The sequence below is a fragment of the Mesoplodon bidens genome (assembly GCF_964165515.1).
Source record: "Mesoplodon bidens genome assembly, chromosome: 10".
Classification (NCBI taxonomy): Eukaryota; Metazoa; Chordata; class Mammalia; order Artiodactyla; family Ziphiidae; genus Mesoplodon; species Mesoplodon bidens.
Genome location: NC_138172.1, coordinates 18,262,330 through 18,284,703, shown reverse-complemented (window position 1 = coordinate 18,284,703; position 22,374 = coordinate 18,262,330). Strand labels below are relative to the sequence as shown.

At 39.9% G+C, this 22,374-nt stretch overlaps 1 protein-coding gene across 1 annotated transcript in view; it reads right to left on the bottom strand.

Annotated features, from left to right (window-relative positions):
• The window catches only part of SHQ1 (SHQ1, H/ACA ribonucleoprotein assembly factor), an 88,117-nt gene extending 76,088 nt beyond the window's left edge, over positions 1-12,029 (bottom strand). The window contains exons 1-4 of the mRNA XM_081247668.1: positions 11,763-12,029; positions 7,709-7,773; positions 5,678-5,800; positions 4,520-4,680 (exon numbers count right to left, since the gene is read on the bottom strand). Coding sequence (XP_081103794.1) covers positions 4,520-4,680; positions 5,678-5,800; positions 7,709-7,773; positions 11,763-11,905 — 492 coding nt within the window. The 5' untranslated portion in view covers positions 11,906-12,029. The remainder of the gene's footprint in view (positions 1-4,519; positions 4,681-5,677; positions 5,801-7,708; positions 7,774-11,762) is intronic.
• Positions 12,030-22,374: the final 10,345 nt, after the last annotated feature.

Below are 22,374 nucleotides of genomic sequence, written 5' to 3'. Positions count from 1 at the left end.
GTTCACAAGCGTCCAGCAATGCTTCCATGGGAAAACGCTTTCAGAGCTCTAGTTTCACCCATCAGAAGCATCTCTCCCCCGAGCAGGACAGCCTGGACTCCTCCTCGCTTCTCTGCCTCCTCACCTGCCTGGCATCAGCTCCTCATCCACAGCGCCAGGAGGGGCGGTGATGCGGGCCCTGCGGGAGACGAGGATGGTGCTGTGTCCACAGGATGCCCCTCCGCTGGATGAGTACTCAGAACCGCTTCCGGCCCGGGGACCCTAAGTCCCTCCCCCCAGCAGCCTCCAGTCCCCGGATTTGTTTCCTCCTTCGAGCCCCAAGGAGTTCCCTGCCTCCTGCCCACCACGACACACACACATTTCTGAAAACAGCCTGATGAGGTAGAAGAACTGTGACTTTGGAGTCACACAAACTCTGAATTTAAAAGCCAGGTCCCGTCTAATTGTGCAACCTCTCTGAGCCTCAGCATCTTCACTGTGAACAAACTAGACGCGCCTCCGTCACAAGGCTGGGACCACTTTCCTCTTGCTCCTGTAACGAACTGCCACAAATGTGGTTTAACACAACAAAAATGTAGAGGTCTAGAGGTCACAAGTCCAAGGTCAGTCTCACTGGGCTAAAATGAAGGCGAAGGCAGGGTTGGTTCCTTTTCGCACGTTCCGCAGGGCCGTGTGCTTTTCTGCCCTTTCCACCTTAGAGGCTGGCTGTCCTCACTCCCGGCCGGGGAGCCCCTCATCACAAGGCTCCTTCTCCCTTGGCTTCCGTCATCATGTGCTTGCTTCTCTGTTTTCACTTTGACTCTCTTACCTCCCTATTGTAAAGACCCTGTGCTTAGACAGGGCCCACCTGGATAATCCAGGATAATCGTCCCATTGCAAGATCCTCAGCCTCATCACATGTGCACAGTCCCTTTCACCGTGTACTTAGTACATGGGGTCAGTACGTGGACATCAGGGGCAGGGGTGGGGCACAGCATTCTGTCTCCCATAGGCTGTTAGAAGGGTTAAATGAACTAATATGAGCAAGGCCTAAGTACAGGGTGTGATCATTCAAGAACGTCAGTTTCTTTCTCTCTGACTCCCTGCTCCACTGCTGTTCCTTGTTGCTCAGGGGCTGACTTCCTATTGAGAGCACATACCCTCCCTCCTCTTCAGCTGCCTCACTTGCAAGTAGTAAGAAAAAAAAAAAAAAATTGGGGAGCCAGGGAGGATTAAAATGTCCTGCTTCATTACTTCATCTGGACCAGATACAAGGTCAACAACTGGGTATGATCTTTCAGACTCACATTTCAGAGGGTAACTGGACCGAAGTAACCCCAGGCATTTCAAAACCCTAACTGCACCAAGAATAAACCCAGACTCTTACCATGGCTCAAAGCTCTGCAGAATCTAGCTGCTGTCCTGTACTTCAACGTCAGCTCCTACCTTCCCCTTCTGGCTCAAATACACAGGAGCCACACACCAGACTTCTTGCCCTCTCTGGAACACTTGAGTCTCTGTGCTTACAGCACCCTTCTCGTCATTCAGGACTCAGCAAATGTCACCTCCTCCAAGAGGCCTTCTCGGGGCCTCCGGGCCCAAACAGCACCACCCTGCCCCGGCTCTCACATCACCCCCTTCTCCTTCACTTGTATCTGAAATTATCTTGTTGATTTGCCCTTTAAATGATTACTATCTGTCTCTCCACTAGAATCTTCCATGAGGGCAGAGATCTGGTCTGTCTTCTTGCTTACTGTACCCCCAGCACCGTGCCTGGTGTTCAGTTTCAAATTGCTCGTTCAGCAAACAGCGTGTGAGGGTCTGCCCTGGGCTAGACACTGCTCTGGGGGCCGGAGACCTGGAAATAAACATACAGACAAGGCCCCTGCTCCCGTGGGAGCGAGAATTCAACAGCCAGAAGAGAATTCTCCCCCTCCTCCCCCCGCCTCCAGACTCAGGGTGTCCACACAGCTGTGCAGCTCGTGCCCCACAGAACGTGACGTCCACAGCAGTGCAAGCCCCGCCCAGGCCTGTCCTTCGCACGATCATCCGCAGCGGCCCTGTGCCCACTGGACCCTCAAGAGAAACTGGAACTAAAAAGTGAAGTTAGCTTGGGGTAGTGAAATCAGTCTAAGGCATCTGTCAACCAAAGGGAAGGAAGAAAAGAGGATGAGAAATGACACGCTACAGCAGAGGGTGAGAGTGATTCTCTTTGTTTTGAAAGCATTGCTAAGGTCACTGCTAGGAGAGCTATTTAAAGACCAGAGACTCTAGGATTGTTGCTGCTGGCAGCCACTGTCACCAGGAGCCTGCTGTGAAGCCCTGACTTGGAGCAGCCAGAGCAGCTTTCCAAAGGCGCCTTGTGGCTGGCAGCAACTTCAGAAAGGAGACAGAGAGAGAGAGAGAGAGAGAGAGAGAGAGAGAGAGCGAGAGCGAGCGCACACGCACGCGCACGTGTCTGTATGGGGAGGGGGTGACAGAGAATTTGTTTCAGCACACATATTTTTATTTCCATCTCAGCATCAGTATAAAATACAGACGTTCACAAGCCAAGCCTGTGTAAATGGCTGGTGGGAAAAAAAAATATGAAGGACTATACCCTCTCCCCCAATAAAGGGTTAAATGATTCAATTCAGAGAAGATACCTGGGTATTGGAATTATGGATGATGTTTTACTTTCTCTGTTATATTGTACTTTCATAATGAATATGTATCACTTTTATCATCAGAGAAAAATGAAGCTATATTTCATTTAAAGGGGTGGTGGTGGAAAGAGACTAAAAATACTAGTAAAGTATGAGCAGTCAGCAAAACTTTATGGATATTTTCTCATCCAAGGGCAGCACCAGAGAAACTATAAACTTGTGAGAAAACATTTTCTCACTATTTGAGAAAACAGTGGTTTCTTAAACACATCATTTTAAAATAGATGTTCTCAAAGCTCTTACTTATGCAATAGTGGTCTCAGTTTCCTCTAGCTGGTTTACTAGCAGAGAAAGGTCTTGGGTGGGGGAATAAACTAGGAGTTTGGGATTAACATATATACACTACTATATATAACAGATAACCAACAAGGACCTACTGTATAGCACAGGGAACTATACTAAATATTTTGTAATAACCTATAAGGGAAAAGAATCTGAAAAGAATATATATATATATATATATATATATACACACACACACACACACACACACATATATATATATATATATTTTTTTTTTTCCCCTCTCTCACTCCTTTATAGCTTTAGATGGGTAATCCCAAAATAGACTGACTACAAACTACTCTCGGCCAAACAATTAAGATCCATTTGCTGTAGTTTCTGCTGTAGAAGAAACTGACTCTACTCTTACTACCTCAGAGATGACCTGGGAATGTGATGAGGGAGAGAGAATACAGAGAAACCGTAACTCAGCAGAAAAACATAAGGTTCTGAACGAAGTATCTCATCAGCAATATTTGCTCTTAGGTAACTCCCAATTTTGTTCCCTTTAAGGAGTCTTGAGAGCATTTTATATTTCTCAAGGGCAGAGGTCTTTCTAGCATCCTATTCTTTTTGTCAAAGAGTTTTCACAGTGTAGCATCTCCTTAAATTTTCTAAATGGCCTTATAAAGTAGGTGAGCAAATTTATCCCTATTTTACAAAGAGGAGACAAAACTTATTTGTGGTCAAATAACTGGCCTGCATCCGAAATCTAAACAGAGGTACAAGTGGGACTAAAACATAGGTCCTTTAACTTTCCTTAGCAGACTCAAATATGTCTTACTATAATAAACCACATGCTAAGCAGGTTTAACATCCTCTACCCAGACAGGGATGAAGTTAAAATAAAAAACTGTTCGCCACCATTTCTTTCATTAAAAAAAAATTAAGACCCTATTATGTTGTTTTCTATGGTACAAAGTAAACAGAAAATAATCCAGAATCTCCATTTCATTCATGAAGTAGAATTTACTACAATGTTTGAGGAACAGAAAGAGTAATAATGTCATTCCTTTTTAGTCTAACTGACAAATGATCAGATTTTAACAAGAGATTACATTCAACCCCCATCAAGAGTAAATAAACAAAAGTGCCTACTGTATATCAAGAACTAAACAATTTCATCAAAAGCCACAAACCCATTCTCACCAGGAATATTCTGTCTCATTTACATATAAAACAGAAGAGACATCAAGCCACAAGTATACGATTTTCATTTTTTAGAGGTATAAAACAAAGCTTTTCAGGAAGTATGATGAGAGAGGGGTTCTGTTCTGTATTTTGGAATCTTCATGTCTACAATAACAAATGAAGTGGAAAAAACCAGGACGCCTTCCACGTGTAAGCACAGTGAGACTCGGCAGCACAGCCAGCGCAACGGAAGGGAGTGAACGTCCCTGTAACGACTACGTACAAGGAGCTGTGGTTTGTGCTCTAAATACGTCACCTCCTACAATCTTCATAAAAAACCTCCAGGTATAAGCAGAACTGAAATTAAAATACGTAAAGAGTAAAACCCTTGGTATATACCAAAGTCTTTTAGAAAAACGTACCTGTAACCGCTGAAACACTCCTGAGCGTAAGTTTCCAAACCCATAGCGGCACTCTGGATTCAAAGTACTTTCTGGTACCTCTTCATAGGGGGACTGTTCAATTTCCCAATCAAACTCGTCATCGTCATCTTCCACTCCTTCCTCAGAAACCTCAGAAGCACCTAAATGTGTGACATACTAATTTGTTAAAGCATTGGATTTCCTAGGTACAACTTGGGGAAGAAAAAGTATAGGAAAAAAATGCCTGCGCATGTAGCCCAAAAGACACGTGTAAGGGTATGAATAGCCCCGCTTTCTTTTTTTTTCTTTAATTGAAATACAGTTAATGTACCATACTAGGTTCATTTCAGGTGTACTACATAATGATTTGACATTGGCAAACATTATGAAATGATCACCATCTGTCTCCTTACAAAGTTATTACACTACTATTGACCATATTCCTTACACTGTATATTACATCACTGTGGCTTGTTTATTATGTCACTGGCGGTTTGTACATCTTAATCCCCTTTACCTATTTCGCCCACCCCTGGTCTCACTATTCTTATTAGTGAGAAAAAAAAAAAAATGGAGCCAAGCCAAAGTTCCATCAGTAGCAGAATGCATAAATAATAAATGTAATGAAAGCAAAACAGATCTCAGCTATATGTGGATAAATCTCACAAAAATGTTGTGTGAAAGAAGGCAGATAGCAAATAACGCCTACTGTATGAATTATATATACAATTCAAAACCAGGCAACACTGAGGGTAGTGGTTACCTTGGAGAGGAAGGAGGGTGAAATAACCAGGGTAGGATTCTAGGATGTGGGAAATGTTCCATTTCTTGACCTAGGCAGTGTTCACTTTATATTTACTACACTGAATTGTAAGCTTCTGATTTTAGCTCAAGAGGCCAATATTTTGCCAAACACAGAGATGCTATTTCAATTCGTCCCAAAACATGACTGACCTATAGGTTCAATAGAGTTGTTTATGTCTTTAAATTATGTGTCAGCAAATGAACTATTTTCACATGGTGTCACATGACTTCCTTATCTTGTCACCTGAAGTATTTTCTCCAATTTCCTATTTGCTATATCCCTTTTCCCCTAGAAACACACAGCATTCCAAATATTTGTTTACCTGTATTTCCTCCCAAAGGCAATAAACATACCTATTTCTTCCACAAGTGGTTTTGCAGTCCTGGATTTTCTTGGTGCCAGTAGAGCAGTTAACATGTTCAGCCCTTCAAAATGCTGGCCAGGAGTTTCTTTGGGCAATCGAATGGTAAAAATTCCTTAAAGATAAATTTGTTTTATGCTTAGCTAGATTTAAAAATTCAAAGACTTCACAAATACAGTAAAGAAACAGGTATCTTGGTAAACTGTAAGTCTATTACATAGAGTTCCAAAATTACGCCCTTATTATATAGTTAGTGAAAAAGGCTCAAACAAGATTTTTCAGAACCACTGATTCAGCTGTCATCTCTATGAGAAATTAATCTGTTAAAGCCACAGAATGCTTAAATCCTACCCAGTATCACCTTCACCTATTTATAATATTAAAGGTTCAAGTCAAAACCACAATGGCCTGGGCTTCCCTGGTGGCGCAGTGGTTGAGAGTCTGCCTGCCGATGCAGGGGACACGGGTTCGTGCCCCGGTCCAGGAAGATCCCGCATGCCGTGGAGCGGCTGGGCCCGTGAGCCATGGCCGCTGAGCCTGCATGTCCAGAGCCTGTGCTCCGCAGCGGGAGAGGCCACAACAGTGAGAGGCCCACATATCGCAAAAAACAAAAACAAAAAAAAACGCAATGGCCTGAGAAGGCAATAGCTTAGGGTTAGCCGTAGCTACTCATAAGATTTATTTCTGGACCGGGGGGGGGGGAAATCAGGATATTTAATCCAATGAAGAATAGCAGCAGTTTCAAATATACATGAAATCTTAAATAAAGCAATGACGGCTTGATAAAGTTCTTGAAATCTCAAGAGATATATCCCTAAAGTCTGTCTAACGCAGACCCAAATTCCATCTGTGTACTCCTTTTCTTTCCTTGACTGGGTTTATCAGCTTCATCTAGGCTTGCCTATGAATGGATTACATTATTCACTACTCTTACATTATAAAACAGTTTACCTCTTTCAGTGCACTTAACCCATATTCTAATGTATCAGCTACAACTAAACCCAAATATTTCCACATATACAACCTTCTTAAACCCCCATGTACTTTCAAGATGTAATAACTTTGCTTCTGTATGCAACTTACTGAAATTAAAAGCAGATTTACTACCTAGAAAGGCAGTTTCATTATACTTTATTACCACATTAGTTATATTGTGCTATGGGTTAGAACTTTGTCATTTAACTCTTTCATCCCATCTTTCCTCCCTTACCCTAGTTCACTGAGGTCAATAAATAGTCACTGAATAAATCACACAACAGTACACAAGTTTATTCTTACTCCAGATCCAGTGACAAAGGAAAATCCAGTGGTTTCTACAGAAGGAAAATAAATGGTTTCAAGACGAGTTGAAATGAAGGGCTTATCAAATAGCAGTAGAAAATTCAATCAGCCTTTAAATGCCCCCTATGGACAGTTTCTCTCTCACCTACATGTAATTAAATTTTAAGATTGAAAATTGCACAAGAAAAAAGAATATATATATGAATACATATATGTATAAATATGAATATATATATATACTGAATCACTTTGCTGTACACCTGAAACTAACACAATATTGTAAATCAATTATACTTCAATAAAAAAATTAATTTTTTTAATTTTTAAAAAGAAAAAGAAAACTGTACAAGAAACATCCGACTCACAACTTACAAAAATTATCCACATCTTTTCTAATCAGTCACCTCCAACAGTCTAACTTTTAAACACTTACTAAATGAAGGGAGAAGTAGGAAGTAGGAAATAACTTCTAGAAACTTCTAGAAAGCAAAGCCAGAGTATATAACTAATTGAACTTTACTTTAAAGAATATTGTGAAGTACTTTAAAGGACTGAGGAAATTGTAATTGTTAAAAATCCATGAATAACAGGCACTGGACATTAAGAAACAATAAAGAGTGACAGGGGCAGATTGCACTTGCCACACACCTAAAGGTCCCCATAGTACATGAGATTATTATTTAACTACTCCAACAGGAAGAATCCAAAGAAAAAAAACTAAGAAAAATTCCAAAGGCAATACCTTTATCTGCAGCATAGGATCCCTGCTCGCTTCCATTTTCTACAATTCTTCCAGGAAGGGTTAATCTGCAGATTTAATAAAAGGTCTCATGAAGTCCTTAAATTACAAAGCATCATAAGGGACCATCCGTGATAGTAAACATCAACCACCGAAATCAACAATTTTAAAAGGATAATCCTAGCATTTAAATTTTACAAACTAAATAACTTACATTTCTTCTCTAGCTAAGAAGAAAGAAATCAGAGATGACTCATCTTTCTGTTTGAATAGGCGCTGTCACTGATAAAACACTTAAAAAGAAAAGCCACAATAAATATTAGATATCATTACTGTTATAGTTTTTTCCCTTCCTAGTGAGAGTTATTTATATACCTGGTGCCTGAGACAGCATGGGCTCAATAAAAGTGTACTAATTAACTTCCAAAAAAAAAAAAGAATCAAGAAATGAGAAAGAATAAAGAACCAACAAAACCAACTGTTTATATTGGGCAAATTACTACTTTTAAGTAGTAAAAAAAAAAAAAAAAGGCAGAAAGCAAATGTGTTTTTCTCATATCTCATTAATACTATATGGGGATTTCCCCCTCTTTCCTACTAAAGGACATGAACTGATTTCCCTGTTTGCAGTTTTACCTTGGGTCAGTCAGTCTTCCACTGAGGCCCCAAAAGAATTCTTCTAAAACAGAAATTTGATTGTCACTTTTCTATTTAAAAAGCTTCTATGGCTGCCTTGATACTGACTAGATAATTTAAACTCACCAGTACTACATATGAGGCCAGCTCCATTCCACTCCAAACTTCAAATATGAACCTCCTTTCCTCCCACATCCCCCTCCTCCATGCTACCTATTCTAACATCATCACCGTCATCATCATCATCATCAAACTTGGCAGACCCCAAAAGGTCCGGGGCTTTCCAACCTACCTACCTTTGATCCCAATGTTTCCTGAAGCTACAACACATTTTCCAAACAAAAATCTCTTCTAAACTCAGCCTAAAGATTCAGTTACGAATAAATTAGTTTGTTATCATGCATACAAACACTAACTTTACTCTCAGAATCTGAATTAAGTCCATTTGTGGACTTAAGTCCAAGTTGTGCCATTTACTAGGCTCTGTAACTTTCTTGGTACAAGTTCATTAACTTCAAGGCTCATATCTGTCATTTATAAAAAGGGAAAAATAACAGAATCTATCCTAGGGTTACTGTGAGGAAGAAAGGATAATGCAAAAAGCTTAGTGGCTAGTACAGTAGGCAAGCATTCAGAAAATGTAAACTATTATTATCATCTCCCTTTTCCTAAACCCTTTGTAACTATAGAGTTAGATTCGTAATGCATGATGGTGAAATCATATTTGCTCACAGATCTGCCTTCCCTGCTAGACTCTCAATTCCTCAAGGAGAGGGGTGAGGTTTTTTCCATCTCTGGTATACTGTAGCAAACTGTATTTCCAAAGATGGCCCATCTCACATCACTCCTCCCAACAGTGCAATCTATGTCCCGTCCCCTTAAAAGTGAGGGGGCTTCTGGAACTGTTTTAACCAATATAATATAGAAGTGGCACTGTGATTTCTGAGGTTAGGTTATAAAAGATGACATGGATTCTGCCTTGCTCCCTGGAATATTTGCTCATAAAACTTGCAGGTATCATGGAAGTGGTCCAACTCCCTGAAGGAATCACAAACTAGACCATGAAAACAGAGCACACAGGGAGGTCCTGAGACCACACGAGGAGAGATTCCCTGCTCCACCCACCCTATCAGTCCCCAGTTGCTTCAGCCCTTCCTGTCCCAGGTCTAGCCACCATGTGACTACAGCTAAATTAAAGACCGCAAGCCAGAACAGCTCAGCCAAGCCCATACCAAATTCCTAAGGCACAAAAACCAGGAGAGGGAGTTAAATGATTGTTGTTTTACACCATTAGGTTTGACTGGTTATTTGGCAGCAGATAACTGCAACAGTAAGATGCTCTTAATAAATAATAATACCCACAATTTATTGAACACATAATTACCAGGCACAGTAATAAGGATCATGCATGTATTATCTCAATCCTCACATCAACTCTTTAAGATCACTAATATTAGTCCCATTTTACAGATTAGGAAACTGAGACTAAATAACTTGCCAAAAGTCACAGAACTTTAAGTGTGCTCAGACCCACAACTCCCGAGCCTCTGCTACCCAAGGAATGGATGAATTGGTATTAAAACTACTCTTTAAATTGCTTCACACATGTCCATTTACTTTGTATTCATCAAAACTCCCAAACTTAAGCAAGTGGCTTTTATTTTGAAATTTTTATTGTATTGTATTTATTTTACAATCCTATCTCATTTAATATCTTTTCTCTGAGCCTCTGCGCTCTCATCTGTAACATGGGTAAATAACAGAACCTACTTTGTAGGACTGTCCTAAAATCAAGTGAGATAATTTACATAAAGCACTAACCTGAAGTAAAAAGTCAGTAAATGTTTGCTAACACCATCATCGCCTTCTAACCATTCTTCATGTTCTGGCTTAAATGTCACCTCTTCAGAAAGGCTTTCCCTGGCCACTTTGTGTAAACCCAGGCTCCTTTTTATTCTCTATCAGTGCACTTTACTTTCCTTCAGAGAAATTACCACTATTTGTAGTTATATGTTTACTTGTTTGTTTATTGTTTTTCTCTCCCCACTAGAATGAAAACTACGTAAGACACCACCACATCCTCAATACCAAAAACAGAGTCTGGACTATACCATGAGCTCGATAAATCACGCGAAAGAACGGAAGAGTGAAGAAGTAGGGAAATGCAATATATTCAAATAGGTGGATTAAGTTAAGGCCTAATAGATACCTGAGCAAAACTGGTTCAGGGGCTTCCCTGGTGGCGCAGTGGTTGAGAGTCCGCCTGCCGATGCAGGGGACACGGGTTCGTGCCCCGGTCCGGGAAGATCCCACATGCCACGGAGCGGCTGGGCCCGTGAGCCATGGCCGCTGAGCCTGCGCGTCCGGAGCCTGTGCCCCGCAACGGGAGAGGCCACAACAGTGAGAGGCCCGCGTACCGCAAAAAAAAAAAAAAAAAAAACTGGTTCAGGCCCAGTGAAGGAACCAGCTCGACTCAAGAGCAATGTCTGTGCTGGGAAAGTATTTAGTTGGGCAGGAAAGGTAGGCTGGAATGAGAAAGATGAGGAGAATGGATTTTCCCTCGGCGGAAAGGAGAACAAGGTATTGACAACGTTAAGTAAGAATAATCTGGCTGTGTTCTCTCTAAAATGGGGCTAATAATAATGCCTGTCTCTAAGGATCGCTGTCCAGGTAAAATGAGACAATGCACACAAGTACTTAACCCGCCACTTACACGCTCTGCTTGCCCGCCACACGAAAGGGGAGGAGAAGGGGTTAGCTGTTACCACTGCGGTTACGGTTCTTCAAGGAGAAAAATGCAAACAGACAAGTGCTGAAGGTCCCTCCCTGAGGCCTGGGGGACGACAACCACAATGAAGGGGCAAAACCAAACAGAGAAGAAGCAGACAACGGGGAGGTAGGAGAACGAGACGACTTTGGCGTCGGCGGGGCCAAAGAAGGAGAAAATTTCAGGGAATAGAGAGCGGTCAGCCAAGAGGTCGGGGAACAGAACGTGGACTGAGAAAAGTCAAATGGACGGGTCAGCTGGGAAGTCAGCGCGCGCCGTCCCAGGGCAAGGACGACTAACGCAGAGCGAAAAGAAAACAGAAAAGGGGGCAATAACTAGGGCAACAGGACGGAAAATGGAAAGGCGATATGGTCCCAAACTCCACGTTTTACAGTGGCTCCGGAATCTCTTCCAGGCGGGGATGTAAGAAGGTTTAAGAAAGGATGAGCTTCTGCAACATCCAGAGCGCACGCCTGGAAGAGTTCGCTTCCTCAGCACGTGCTGCAGGGACCTCGGGAAAACGTAGTCGTGATGCTGAGAAGTGCTCTCTTGTTCTTTCATCCTCCCTCGATAAGCAGTTATTTAATGAGTGAATAAATGTATAAATGAATCCCCAAAACACGCTTTTCCCGGAGCCAGGCACCCGGAACTCGCCTGAGAAAGTACGGCTTGGCGTAGAACTTGAAGTCGACCCCCTCGAAGTAGACGTCGAACTCGGAGACCCGGGCGTAGGGCACGCGGATGGCGACAGTCAGGAAGTCGGGGTCCTGGCTAAGGTCGAACGCCGGGGTCAGCATCACCACGCCGGACTCTGGTGCCCAAGTCGGTCACTCTCGCGGCAGTCGCAGTCCTGCCACTCAGACTCTCCAAGAAGTCCGCACGCTCCGGTACCCCTTCTGTTAGGCACGGCGCTTCCGGCTCGAGGCGGAAATGCTCGTGCGTGAGAAAGGAAGTCCCGCCCCACGGCGATCTCCGTGGAGAAGGGACGCTGTTAGTGGGGAGGTGGAGAAGGAACGTGGTGAATGAGCCTTTGGGCGCAGAAATTGAACCCAGGGCATAACTTGGAAGAACCTGGGCTGGAGTCCGCCTTAGACCCACCAAGCCTCTTTGGAGTTTCTTAGAGATGATTTGAACATTGGCTTTGCAGGCAGAGAGACCCGCGTTTGAATCCCTTCTCTCCAATTTGCAGCTGTAAGACCTTGGTAAAGTTACAAAACCTCTCTGTACTTAAGATATCTCTTCTATAAAATGACGCTAGAACATAGACTCGTAGAGATGATGTGAGTACAGCATGAAATTATGCATGTAAAGCTCTAACAACATACCTGGCAAGTTGTCAGTGTTCCGTGTGTTGGAGCCGTCACCGCAGTAGCCACAGAAGCATCGTTACTGTGGTTTTCCTTAGTTCTCACCTGCTTTGTCAACAATTCCCCTTTCTCCCTCTCCCTCTCCGTCTGTCTCTACCGATTTCTAGCTCCTCCTTCTCCCCCTATACGCCCCTCTCCCTGTATCTTTTTCTGCCACTTTCTCTCCTCTTCCTAGCTCCTATTTAAACAGAATTTTCTCGTTTAGAGAGCGTCCATCCCACTTAGCTCGTTTAATCTACACCACGAACTCCGAAGAACACGACTCACAGAGATTAAGCAATATGTCTTATGATCATGCATTTAACAATTACCAAAACCCAGAATGTCTGACTCTTAAACAGTTAGTGCCTGCAATTGACGAATTGCAATGCCTCTGTACTTTCCCCTCTTTCATTTTCTCACTTTTCTCCTTACACTTAATCTAGGTCCTCTTTTCTGTCTTTTTTCCTTCTCTTCCTTGTATTTCCCCTTTTTACTCTATGCTGGTCATACTCTCCCAATGCCTCTCTCACTAGTCTCCCTCCTCCCGTGCATATTCCCTTGGCCTTCCTTCCCTCTCATTTTATTTCCTGTTATTCCACCAGTAACTAGAATAGTCCAGGAAATGTTTTTATTTCCTGGGTTTAAATATCAGTGGAAGATGGGTGAAAGTCATCTCTGGGGACAGTGGACCAGATAACCTCAAAAGCCTTTTCAACCTCCAATTTTTTATGAGTCTTGAAAATTAATTAAGACTCATTAAAGCATATTAACAGGAGTAAATAAAATAAAATAAAAATTCAAAATAAAAATCATTCAGTTAAATCTAGGAGTTTTGATAAAGACAAAGAGGTTACATGTAAAACAGTTTAAAGAGCACTCTTTACACATTCATCCATTCCTTGGGTGGCAGAGGAATTAACTGAATTGACTGAATACTCACTGTGTGCCAGCACTGCACCGTATCCTTTATAATGATCTCATTTCCCCATTCTGACAGCTCCGTGAACTAGGCTTTATATATCCCCATGGTTTGCACAGGATTACACAGCTAGTGAGTGGTGCAATGGAAATTGAAACCCAAGTGAGTCTGATTACTGAGCCCAAGCTCTAAAATACTATAGAGCTGACTCCCTTTAATATTACCACATACCCAACTTTTTTCCCATTGTAAGCACAAGTCTCACTGCTTTAGAACATATTGGGCCTTATAAATAATAGGCACTCAATAATGAAAATGAACTGATACAAACTTGGAAATAGTAAAGCTCTCAAAAGGTCCCTTGAGATAGACCTTTGGCTGCATCATTCCAAATTAGCTTCTCTAAAAAGAATCTTTACACTTACCATGGGGCCTGATTCCTGGAGGCCACAAGCATTAATATTTTTAAATTACTAAAAGCTATGCATGAGGAAAGTCTGTTTGAAAGCACTTTACAAAGTAGAGTTGTGCATTTCCTGGATGTTTTACTCTTTGTTTGGCAACACACACACACACACACACACACACACACACAAGATTGCAACACAGAAAGACTATATGGTACATTGCTGCTGTTATTTATTTATTTATATGAAATATATATTGCATTTGGTATATCATAAAATACTGATATATATAACAGGGATTTGTTTACTTGGATTTCTAATTAGTGATAAATTACACAAGTTAGAAGCTCATTCTCTTTTTTAAAAAACAAAATGCTACAGATAAAGTTCCCTTGATTGCTGTCCAACTTTGGTCTTTTCTTCTGCTTCCCCAAGAGTAATCCATCTAGCCACTCTTGCAGAGCTTTTTATATTTCTATGTACATATTTCTAGGTACCCTGTTACTTTATGTCTGTATGTGCATGGGTACATTATCACACTATACATGTAAATCTGCAACATTATTTTATTATTTTTCTTGGGTACTTTTTTAGGCATATCAATATCGATTCAAAGATCCAGTTGAGTTCCTGTTTCTAGATATAGACATTGCTTGAAAATAAACACATTATTACAACGTTTCATTTTAACTCTGCTTTAGAGGGAAAACAAACAAGAATAAAAATTTTCATCATTTTTGAGCATTTGAAGTTGCTGTATTTATTTATTTTTGTTTGTTTTTTCCATTTTCTTAAGGCTTACTTCTGTATGGCCTTTCACTACTTTAAAAATAGTTTTTTCTGTGGCCAATTTATTGAGGACAAGCATATAACCTGCCATCTCCAATTATATTAAATTAGCCCCTCTTATGGTCTAACAAACTTAATTGTGATGCACAAGGCTCAAGATTAAACGTCAAATTAAAAAAAAATTTTTCCATAAACAATTCCAGTTTCAACCCTATTACAAAGTGCTACTATTAGGAGTCTTAATGAAGTGCTCCTAGCTTCCAGAAGGTGGCAGGCATTTAGGCAAGTAAGACAATGTTATCTTAAAGAACATACTTTTAACCTATGTTGGAAATAGCTTCCTAAATAAGCTGTTTATAACTCTAGTTCATTCTCTGAGCCATTTTGGGGATATGGTGGGATCTTACATAGAACCTGTAAATTACACCTTAACCACTGTTATTTTATTTTATTTATTTTTTAATTCACATTTTTCCTCTTTATTCCTTTAATCAATTATTATGATAATAAGGTGACAGTACATTTAAGATACAAAAATTCCTATAAACTTCTTATGTTGTTCTAATATTTTCTAAATCATTCCTCCCTTCTTTTTTCCCCATTTTTATTACTTTTTATTTTTTTCACACACACACACTGTATTTTATTTTTATAAGAGATAAATAAACTGACACCAAGCATTGTAAATGGATGACCACAACAAAAGCAACAATGTTTGCAATTATCACACACGAAACACACTCATACTATGTCATAATATTGACATTCAGTCCAGTAATCCTCTGTAACAGCTCCTTTACTTTGCAGTGAAAATGGATTTGTCTATTTTTTGCCTCTGAGTCTTTGTGGGATTTTTCTTTTTTAATTCAAACAGAAAGTCACAAAAATTATAATCATCCTCATCAGTTCACTCAGTCCCATGTAATTAATTTTTTTTATCTTGATCTTTTGTTAGCACTTTTATGAATTCATCAGTTTTCCATTAGAGTTCTGAAAATGCTTATTCATTCAGTTCAGCAGTATAGTCAGTTACCAGAAACCTGTACTTGTCAGAGCCTTTTCCATGAATTCTTAGAAGATGAAACACTTTTATAGGAACATTTTTGCAAAAGCATCAGAGTACACCCAGAACTGTCTATAAATGACAAAAGACATAAAAATGACCACGGTTAACGATTTGATGTAAGTTCATAATAATGCAATTGACAAGGAAATTTAGTTATTTCTGAGATATACATTTTAAAGTAATAACTAGAATTAAGACTTATAACATTATACCAGAACATATAAGATTTTTAGAAATTTCATGTAATGTCTGAAACATTTATATTAACATATTTCCATACAAATAACCCAAAGAAATTTTAGTATTACTTGTTTTTTTGGTTTGTTTGTGTGCTTTTTTATACTGCAGGTTCTTATTAGTCATCAATTTTATACACATCAGAGTATACATGTCAAACCCAATCGCCCAATTCAGCATACCACCATCCCCACCCCACCACGGTTTTCCCCCCTTGGTGTCCATACGTTTGTTCTCTACATCTGTATCTCAAATTCTGCCCTGCAAACCAGTTCATCTGTACCATTTTTCTAGGTTCCACATACATGCGTTAATATACAATATTTGTTTTTCTCTTTCTGACTTACTTCACTCTGTATGACAGTCTCTAGATCCATCCATGTCTCAACAAATGACTCAATTTCGTTCCTTTTCATGGCTGAGTAATATTCCATTGTATATATGTACCACCACTTCTTTATCCATTCGTCAGTTGATGGGCATTCAGGTTGCTTCCATGACCTGGCTATTGTAAATAGTGCTACAATGAACATTGGGGTGCATCTGTCTTTTTGAATTATGGTTTTCTCTGGGTATATGCCCAGTAGTGGGATTGCTGGGTCATATGGTAATTCTATTTTTAGTTTTTTAAGGAACCTCCATACTGTTCTCCATAGTGGCTGTATCAATTTACATTCCCACCAACAGTGCAAGAGGGTTCCCTTTCCTCCACACCCTCTCCAGCATTTGTTGTTTGTAGATTTTCTGATGATACCCATTCTAACTGGTGTGAGGTGATACCTCATTGTAGTTTTGATTTGCATTTCTCTAATAATAAGTGATTTTGAGCAGCTTTTCACGTGCTTCTTGGCCATCTGTATGTCTTCTTTGGAGAAATGTCTATTTAGGTCTTCTGCCCATTTTTGGAGTGGGTTGTTTGTGTCTTTAATATTGAGCTGCATGAGCTGTTTATATATTTTGGAGATTAATCCTTTGTCCATTGATTTGTTTGAAAATATTTTCTCCCATTCTGAGGGTTGTCTTTTCGTCTTGTTTATGGTTTCCTTTGTTGTGCAAAAGCTTTTAAGTTTCATAAGGTCCATTTGTTTATTTTTGTTTTTATTTCCATTACTCTAGGAAATGGATCAAAAAAGACCTTGCTGTGATTTATGTCAAAGAGTTTGCTTCCGATGTTTTCCTCTAAGAGTTTTATAGTGTCCAGTCTTACATTTAGGCCTCTAATTCATTTTGAGTTTATTTTTGTGTATGCTGTTAGGGAGTGTTTTAATTTCATTCTTTTACATGTAGCTGTCCAGTTTTCCCAGCACCACTTATTGAAGAGACTGTCTTTTCTCCATTGTATATCTTTGCCTCCTTTGTCATAGATTAGTTGACCATAGGTGCGTGGGTTTATCTCTGGGCTTTCTATCCTGTTCCATTGATCTATGTTTCTGTTTTTGTGCCGGTACCATATTGTCTTGATTACTGTAGCTTTGTAGTAGAGTCTGAAGTCAGGGAGTCTGATTCCTCCAGCTCCGTTTTTCTCCCTCAAGACTGCTTTGGCTATTTGGGGTCTTTTGTGTCTCCATACAAATTTTAACATGATTTGTTCTAGTTCTGTAAAAAATACCATTGGTAATTTGATAGGGCTCACATTGAATCTGTAGATTGCTTTGGGTAGTATAGTCATTTTCACAATATGGATTCTTCCAATCCAAGAACATGGTATATCTCTCCATCTGTTGGTATCATCTTTAATTTCTTTCATCAGTGTCTTATAGTTTTCTGCATACAGGTCTTTTGTCTCCCTAGGTAGGTTTATGCCTAGGTATTTTATTCTTTTTGTTGCAATGGTAAATGGGAGTGTTTCCATAACTTCTGTTTCAGATTTTTCATTATTAGTGTATAGGAATGCAAGAGGTTTCTGTGCATTAATTTTGTATCCTGCAATTTTACCAAATTAATTGATTAGCTCTAGTAGTTTTCTGGTGGCATTTTTAGGATTCTCTATGTATGGTATCATGTCATCTGCCCACAGTGGGAGATTTACTTCTTCTTTTCCAATTTGTATTCCTTTTATTTCTTTTTCTTCTCTGATTGCCATGGCTAGGACTTCCAAAACTATGTTGAATAATAGCAGTGAGAGTGGACATCCTTGTCTCATTCCTGATCTTAGAGGAAAGGCTTTCAGTTTTTCACCATTGAGAATGATGTTTGCTGTGGGTTTGTCATATATGGCCTTTATTATGTTGAGGTAGGTTCCCTCTATGCCCACTTTCTGGAGAGTTTTTTATCATATATTTGTGTTGAATTTTGTCAAAAGCTTCTTCTGCATCTATTGAGATGATCATATGGTTTTTATTCTTCAATTTGTTAATATGGTGTATCACATTGATTGATTTGCATATATTGAAGAATCCTTGCATCCTTGGGATAAATCCCACTTGCTCTTGGTGTATGATCCTTTTAATGTGTTGTTGGATTCTGTTTGCTAGTATTCTGTTGAGGATTTTTGCATCTATATTCATCAGTGATATTGGTCTGTAATTTTCTTTTTTTGTAGTATCTTTGTCTGGTATTGGTATCAGGGTGATGGTGGCCTCATAGAATGAGTTTGGGAGTGTTCCTTCCTCTGTAATTTTTTGGAAGAGTTTGAGAAGGATGGGTGTTAGCTCTCCTCTAAATGTTTGATAGAATTCACCTGTGAAGCCATCTGGTCCTGGACTTTTGTTTGTTGGAAGATGTTTAATCACAGTTTCAATTTCATTACTTGTGGTTGATCTGTTTATATTTTCTGTTTCTTCCTGGTTCAGTCTTGGAAGGTTATACCTTTCTAAGAATTTGTCCATTTCTTCCAGGTTGTCCATTTTATTGGCATAGAGTTGCTTGTAGTAGTCTCTTAGGATGCTTTGTATTTCTGCGGTGTCTGTTGTAACTTCTCCTTTTTCATTTCTAATTCTATCGATTTTAGTCCTCTCCCTCTTTTTCTTGATGAGTCTGGCTAAAGGTTTATCAATTTTGTTTATCTTCTCAAAGAACCAGCTTTTAGTTTTATTGATCTTTGCTATTGTTTTCTTTGTTTCTATTTCATTTATTTCTGCTCTGATCTTTATGATTTCTTTCCTTCTGCTAACTTTGGGTTTTGTTTGTTCTTCTTTCTCTAGTTCCTATAGGTTAAAGGTTAGATTGTTTACTTGAGATTTTTCTTGTTTCTTGAGGTAGGCTTGTATTGCTATAAACTTCCCTCTTAGAACTGCTTTTGCTGCATCCCATAGGTTTTGGATTGTCGTGGTTTCATTGTCATTTGTCTCTGGGTATTTTTTAATTTCCTCTTTGATTTCTTCAGTGATCTCTTGGTTATTTAGTAATGTATTGTTTAGCCTCCATGTGTTTGTGTTTTTTACATTTTTTCCCTGCAATTCATTTCTAATCTCATAGTATTGTGGTCAGAAAAGATGCTTGATATGATTTCAGTTTTCTTAAATTTACTGAGGCTTGATTTGTGACCCAAGATGTGATCTATCCTGGAGAATGTTCTGTGCGCACTTGAGAAGAAAGTGTAATCTGCTGTTTTTGTATGGAATGTCCTATAAATATCAATTAAATCTATCTGGTCTATTGTGTCATTTAAAGCTTGTGTTTCCTGATTTATGGATTTCTGTCTGGATGATCTGTCCATTGGTGTAAGTGAGGTGTTAAAGTCCACCACTATTATTGTGTTACTGTCAATTTCCTCTTGCCCTATGTATTTGCCTTATGTATTTGTTGCCTTATGTATTGAGGTGCTCCTATGTTGGGGGCATATATATTTATAATTGCTATATCTTCTTCTTGGATTGATCCCTTGATCATTATGTAGTGTCCTTCCTTGTCTCTTGTAACATTCTTTAATTTAATGTCTATTTTATCTGATATGAGTATAGCTACTCCAGCTTTCTTTTGATTTCCATTTGCATGGAATATCTTTTTCCATCCCCTCACTTTCAGTCTGTATGTGTCCCTAGGTCTGAAGTCGGTCTCTTGTAGACAGCATATATATGGGTCTTGTTTTTGTATCCATTCAGCAAGCCTGTGTCTTTTGGTTGGAGCATTTCATCCACTCACGTTTAAGGTAGTTATGGATATGTGTGTTCCTATGACCATTTTCTTAATTGTTTTGGGTTTGTTTCTGTAGCTCCTTTTCTTCTCTTATGTTTCCCACTTAGAGAAGTTCCTTTAGCATTTGTTGTAGAGCTGGTTTGGTGGTGCTGAATTCTCTTAGCTTTTGCTTGTCTGTAAAGCTTTTGATTTCTCTGTCGAATCTGAATGAGATCCTTGCTGGGTAGAGTAATGTTGGTTGTAGATTCTTCCCTTTCATCACTTTAAGTATATCATGCCACTCCCTTCTGGCTTGTAGAGTTTCTGCTGAGAAATCAGCTGTTAACCTTATGGGAGTTCCCTTGTATGTTATTTGTCATTTTTCCCTTGCTGCTTTCAATAATTTTTCTTTGTCTTTAATTTTTGCCAAGTTGATTACTACGTGTCTCGGCATGTTTCTCCTTGGGTTTATCCTGTATGGGACTCACTGAGCTTCCTGCACTTGGGTGGCTATTTCCTTTCCCATGTTAGGGAAGTTTTTGACTATAATCTCTTCAAATATTTTCTCAGGTCCTTTCTCTCTCTCTTCTCCTTCTGGGACCCCTATAATGTGAACGTTGTTGAGTTTAATGTTGTCCCAGAGGTCTCTTAGGCTGTCTTCATTTCTTTTCATTCTTTTTTCTTTATTCTGTTCCACAGCAGTGAATTCCACCATTCTGTCTTCCAGGTCACTTATCCGTTCTTCTGCCTCAGTTATTCTGCTATTGATTCCTTCTAGTGTAGTTTTCATTTCAGTTATTGTATTGTTCATCTCTGTTTGTTTGTTCTTTAATTCTTCTAGGTGTTTGTTAAACATTTCTTGCATCTTCTCGATCTTTGCCTCCATTCTTTTTCCGAGGCCCTGGATCATCTTCACTATCATTATTCTGAATTCTTTTTCTGGAAGGTTGCCTATCTCCACTTCATTTAGTTGTTTTTCTGGGGTTTTATCTTGTTCCTTCATCTGGTATATAGCTAGCCTTGTGCCTTTTCATCTTGTCTATCTTTCTGTGAATGTGGTTTTTGTTGTACAGGCTGCAGGATTGTAGTTCTTCTTGCTTCTGCTTTCTGCCCTCTGGTGGATGAGGCTATCTAAGAGGCTTGATGGGAGGGACTGGTGGTGGGTAGAGCTGACTGTTGCTCTGGTGGGCAGAGCTCAGTAAAACTTTAATCCACTTGACTGTTGATGGGTGGGGCTGGGTTCCCTCCCTGTTGGTTGTTTGGCCTGAGGCAACCCAACACTGGAGCCTACCTATGCTCTTTGGTGGGGCTAATGACAGACTTTGGGAGGGCTCACACCAAGGAGTACTTCCCAGGACTTCTGCTGCCAGTGTCCTTGTCCCCACTGTGAAACAGAGCCTCCCCCCACCTCTGCAGGACACCCTCCAACACTAGCAGGTAGGTCTGGTTCAGTATCCCCCGGGGTCGTTGCTCCTTGCCCTGGGTCCCGATGTGCACACTACTGTGTGTGTGCCCTCCAAGAGTGGAGTCTCTATTTCCCCCAGTCCTGTCGAAGTCCTGCAATCAATTCCCACTAGGCTTCAAAGTCTGATTCTCTAGGAATTCCTCCTCCCATTGCTAGACCCCCAGGTTGGGAAGCCTGACGTGGGGCTCAGAACCTTCACTCCAGCGGGTAGACTTCTGTGGTATAAGTGTTCTCCAGTCTGTGAGATACCCACCCACCAGTTATGGGATTTGATTTTACTGTGATTGCGCCCCTCCTACCGTCTCATTGTGGCTTCTCCTTTGTCTTTGGATGTGGGGTATCTTTTTTGCTGAGTTCCAGTGTCTTCCTGTTGATGATTGTCCAGCAGCTAGTTGTGATTCTGGTGTTCTCACAAGAGGGAGTGAGAGCACGTCCTTCTACTTTGCCATCTTGTTTTCCTCCTCCTGTTATTATTTTAGAATACGTCTTTTCAGACTCAGTCTATTCATAAAATTCATAAAATGTATCTTTCTATTCATAAAAAGTACAGAACAATTTTAAACAAAAATGGTATCTTACTCTTATTTTCACTTTTTCCACCTAACTTAGCATTGTAATATTTCAATTTGACTACATTTTGTCAAGGATATTATAGCATAATTATACCCTTCTTATTTATCACTGTTAGTATTGTTAATTCTTAAGAAGTGAACAAGGTGATGATTCATTTTGAGAGAGGAAAAATGAAAGCAATAGTAAAATCATAAGCATAGATCACAAAACTAGAATAAAAATACCAAAGTTGGAATACAAACTAGATAACACATTTTGAAGTTTGAAAAACAGTTATCCTTTTATATACAATGGGACTAGATATCCTAAGTTTTGCAATTCTGAGTTATAAACTGATTCTAAGAGGGCTTGGATGAATTCATGGTTAACTTACAGATAAATACTGGATGTAAAAGAGGATTAAGG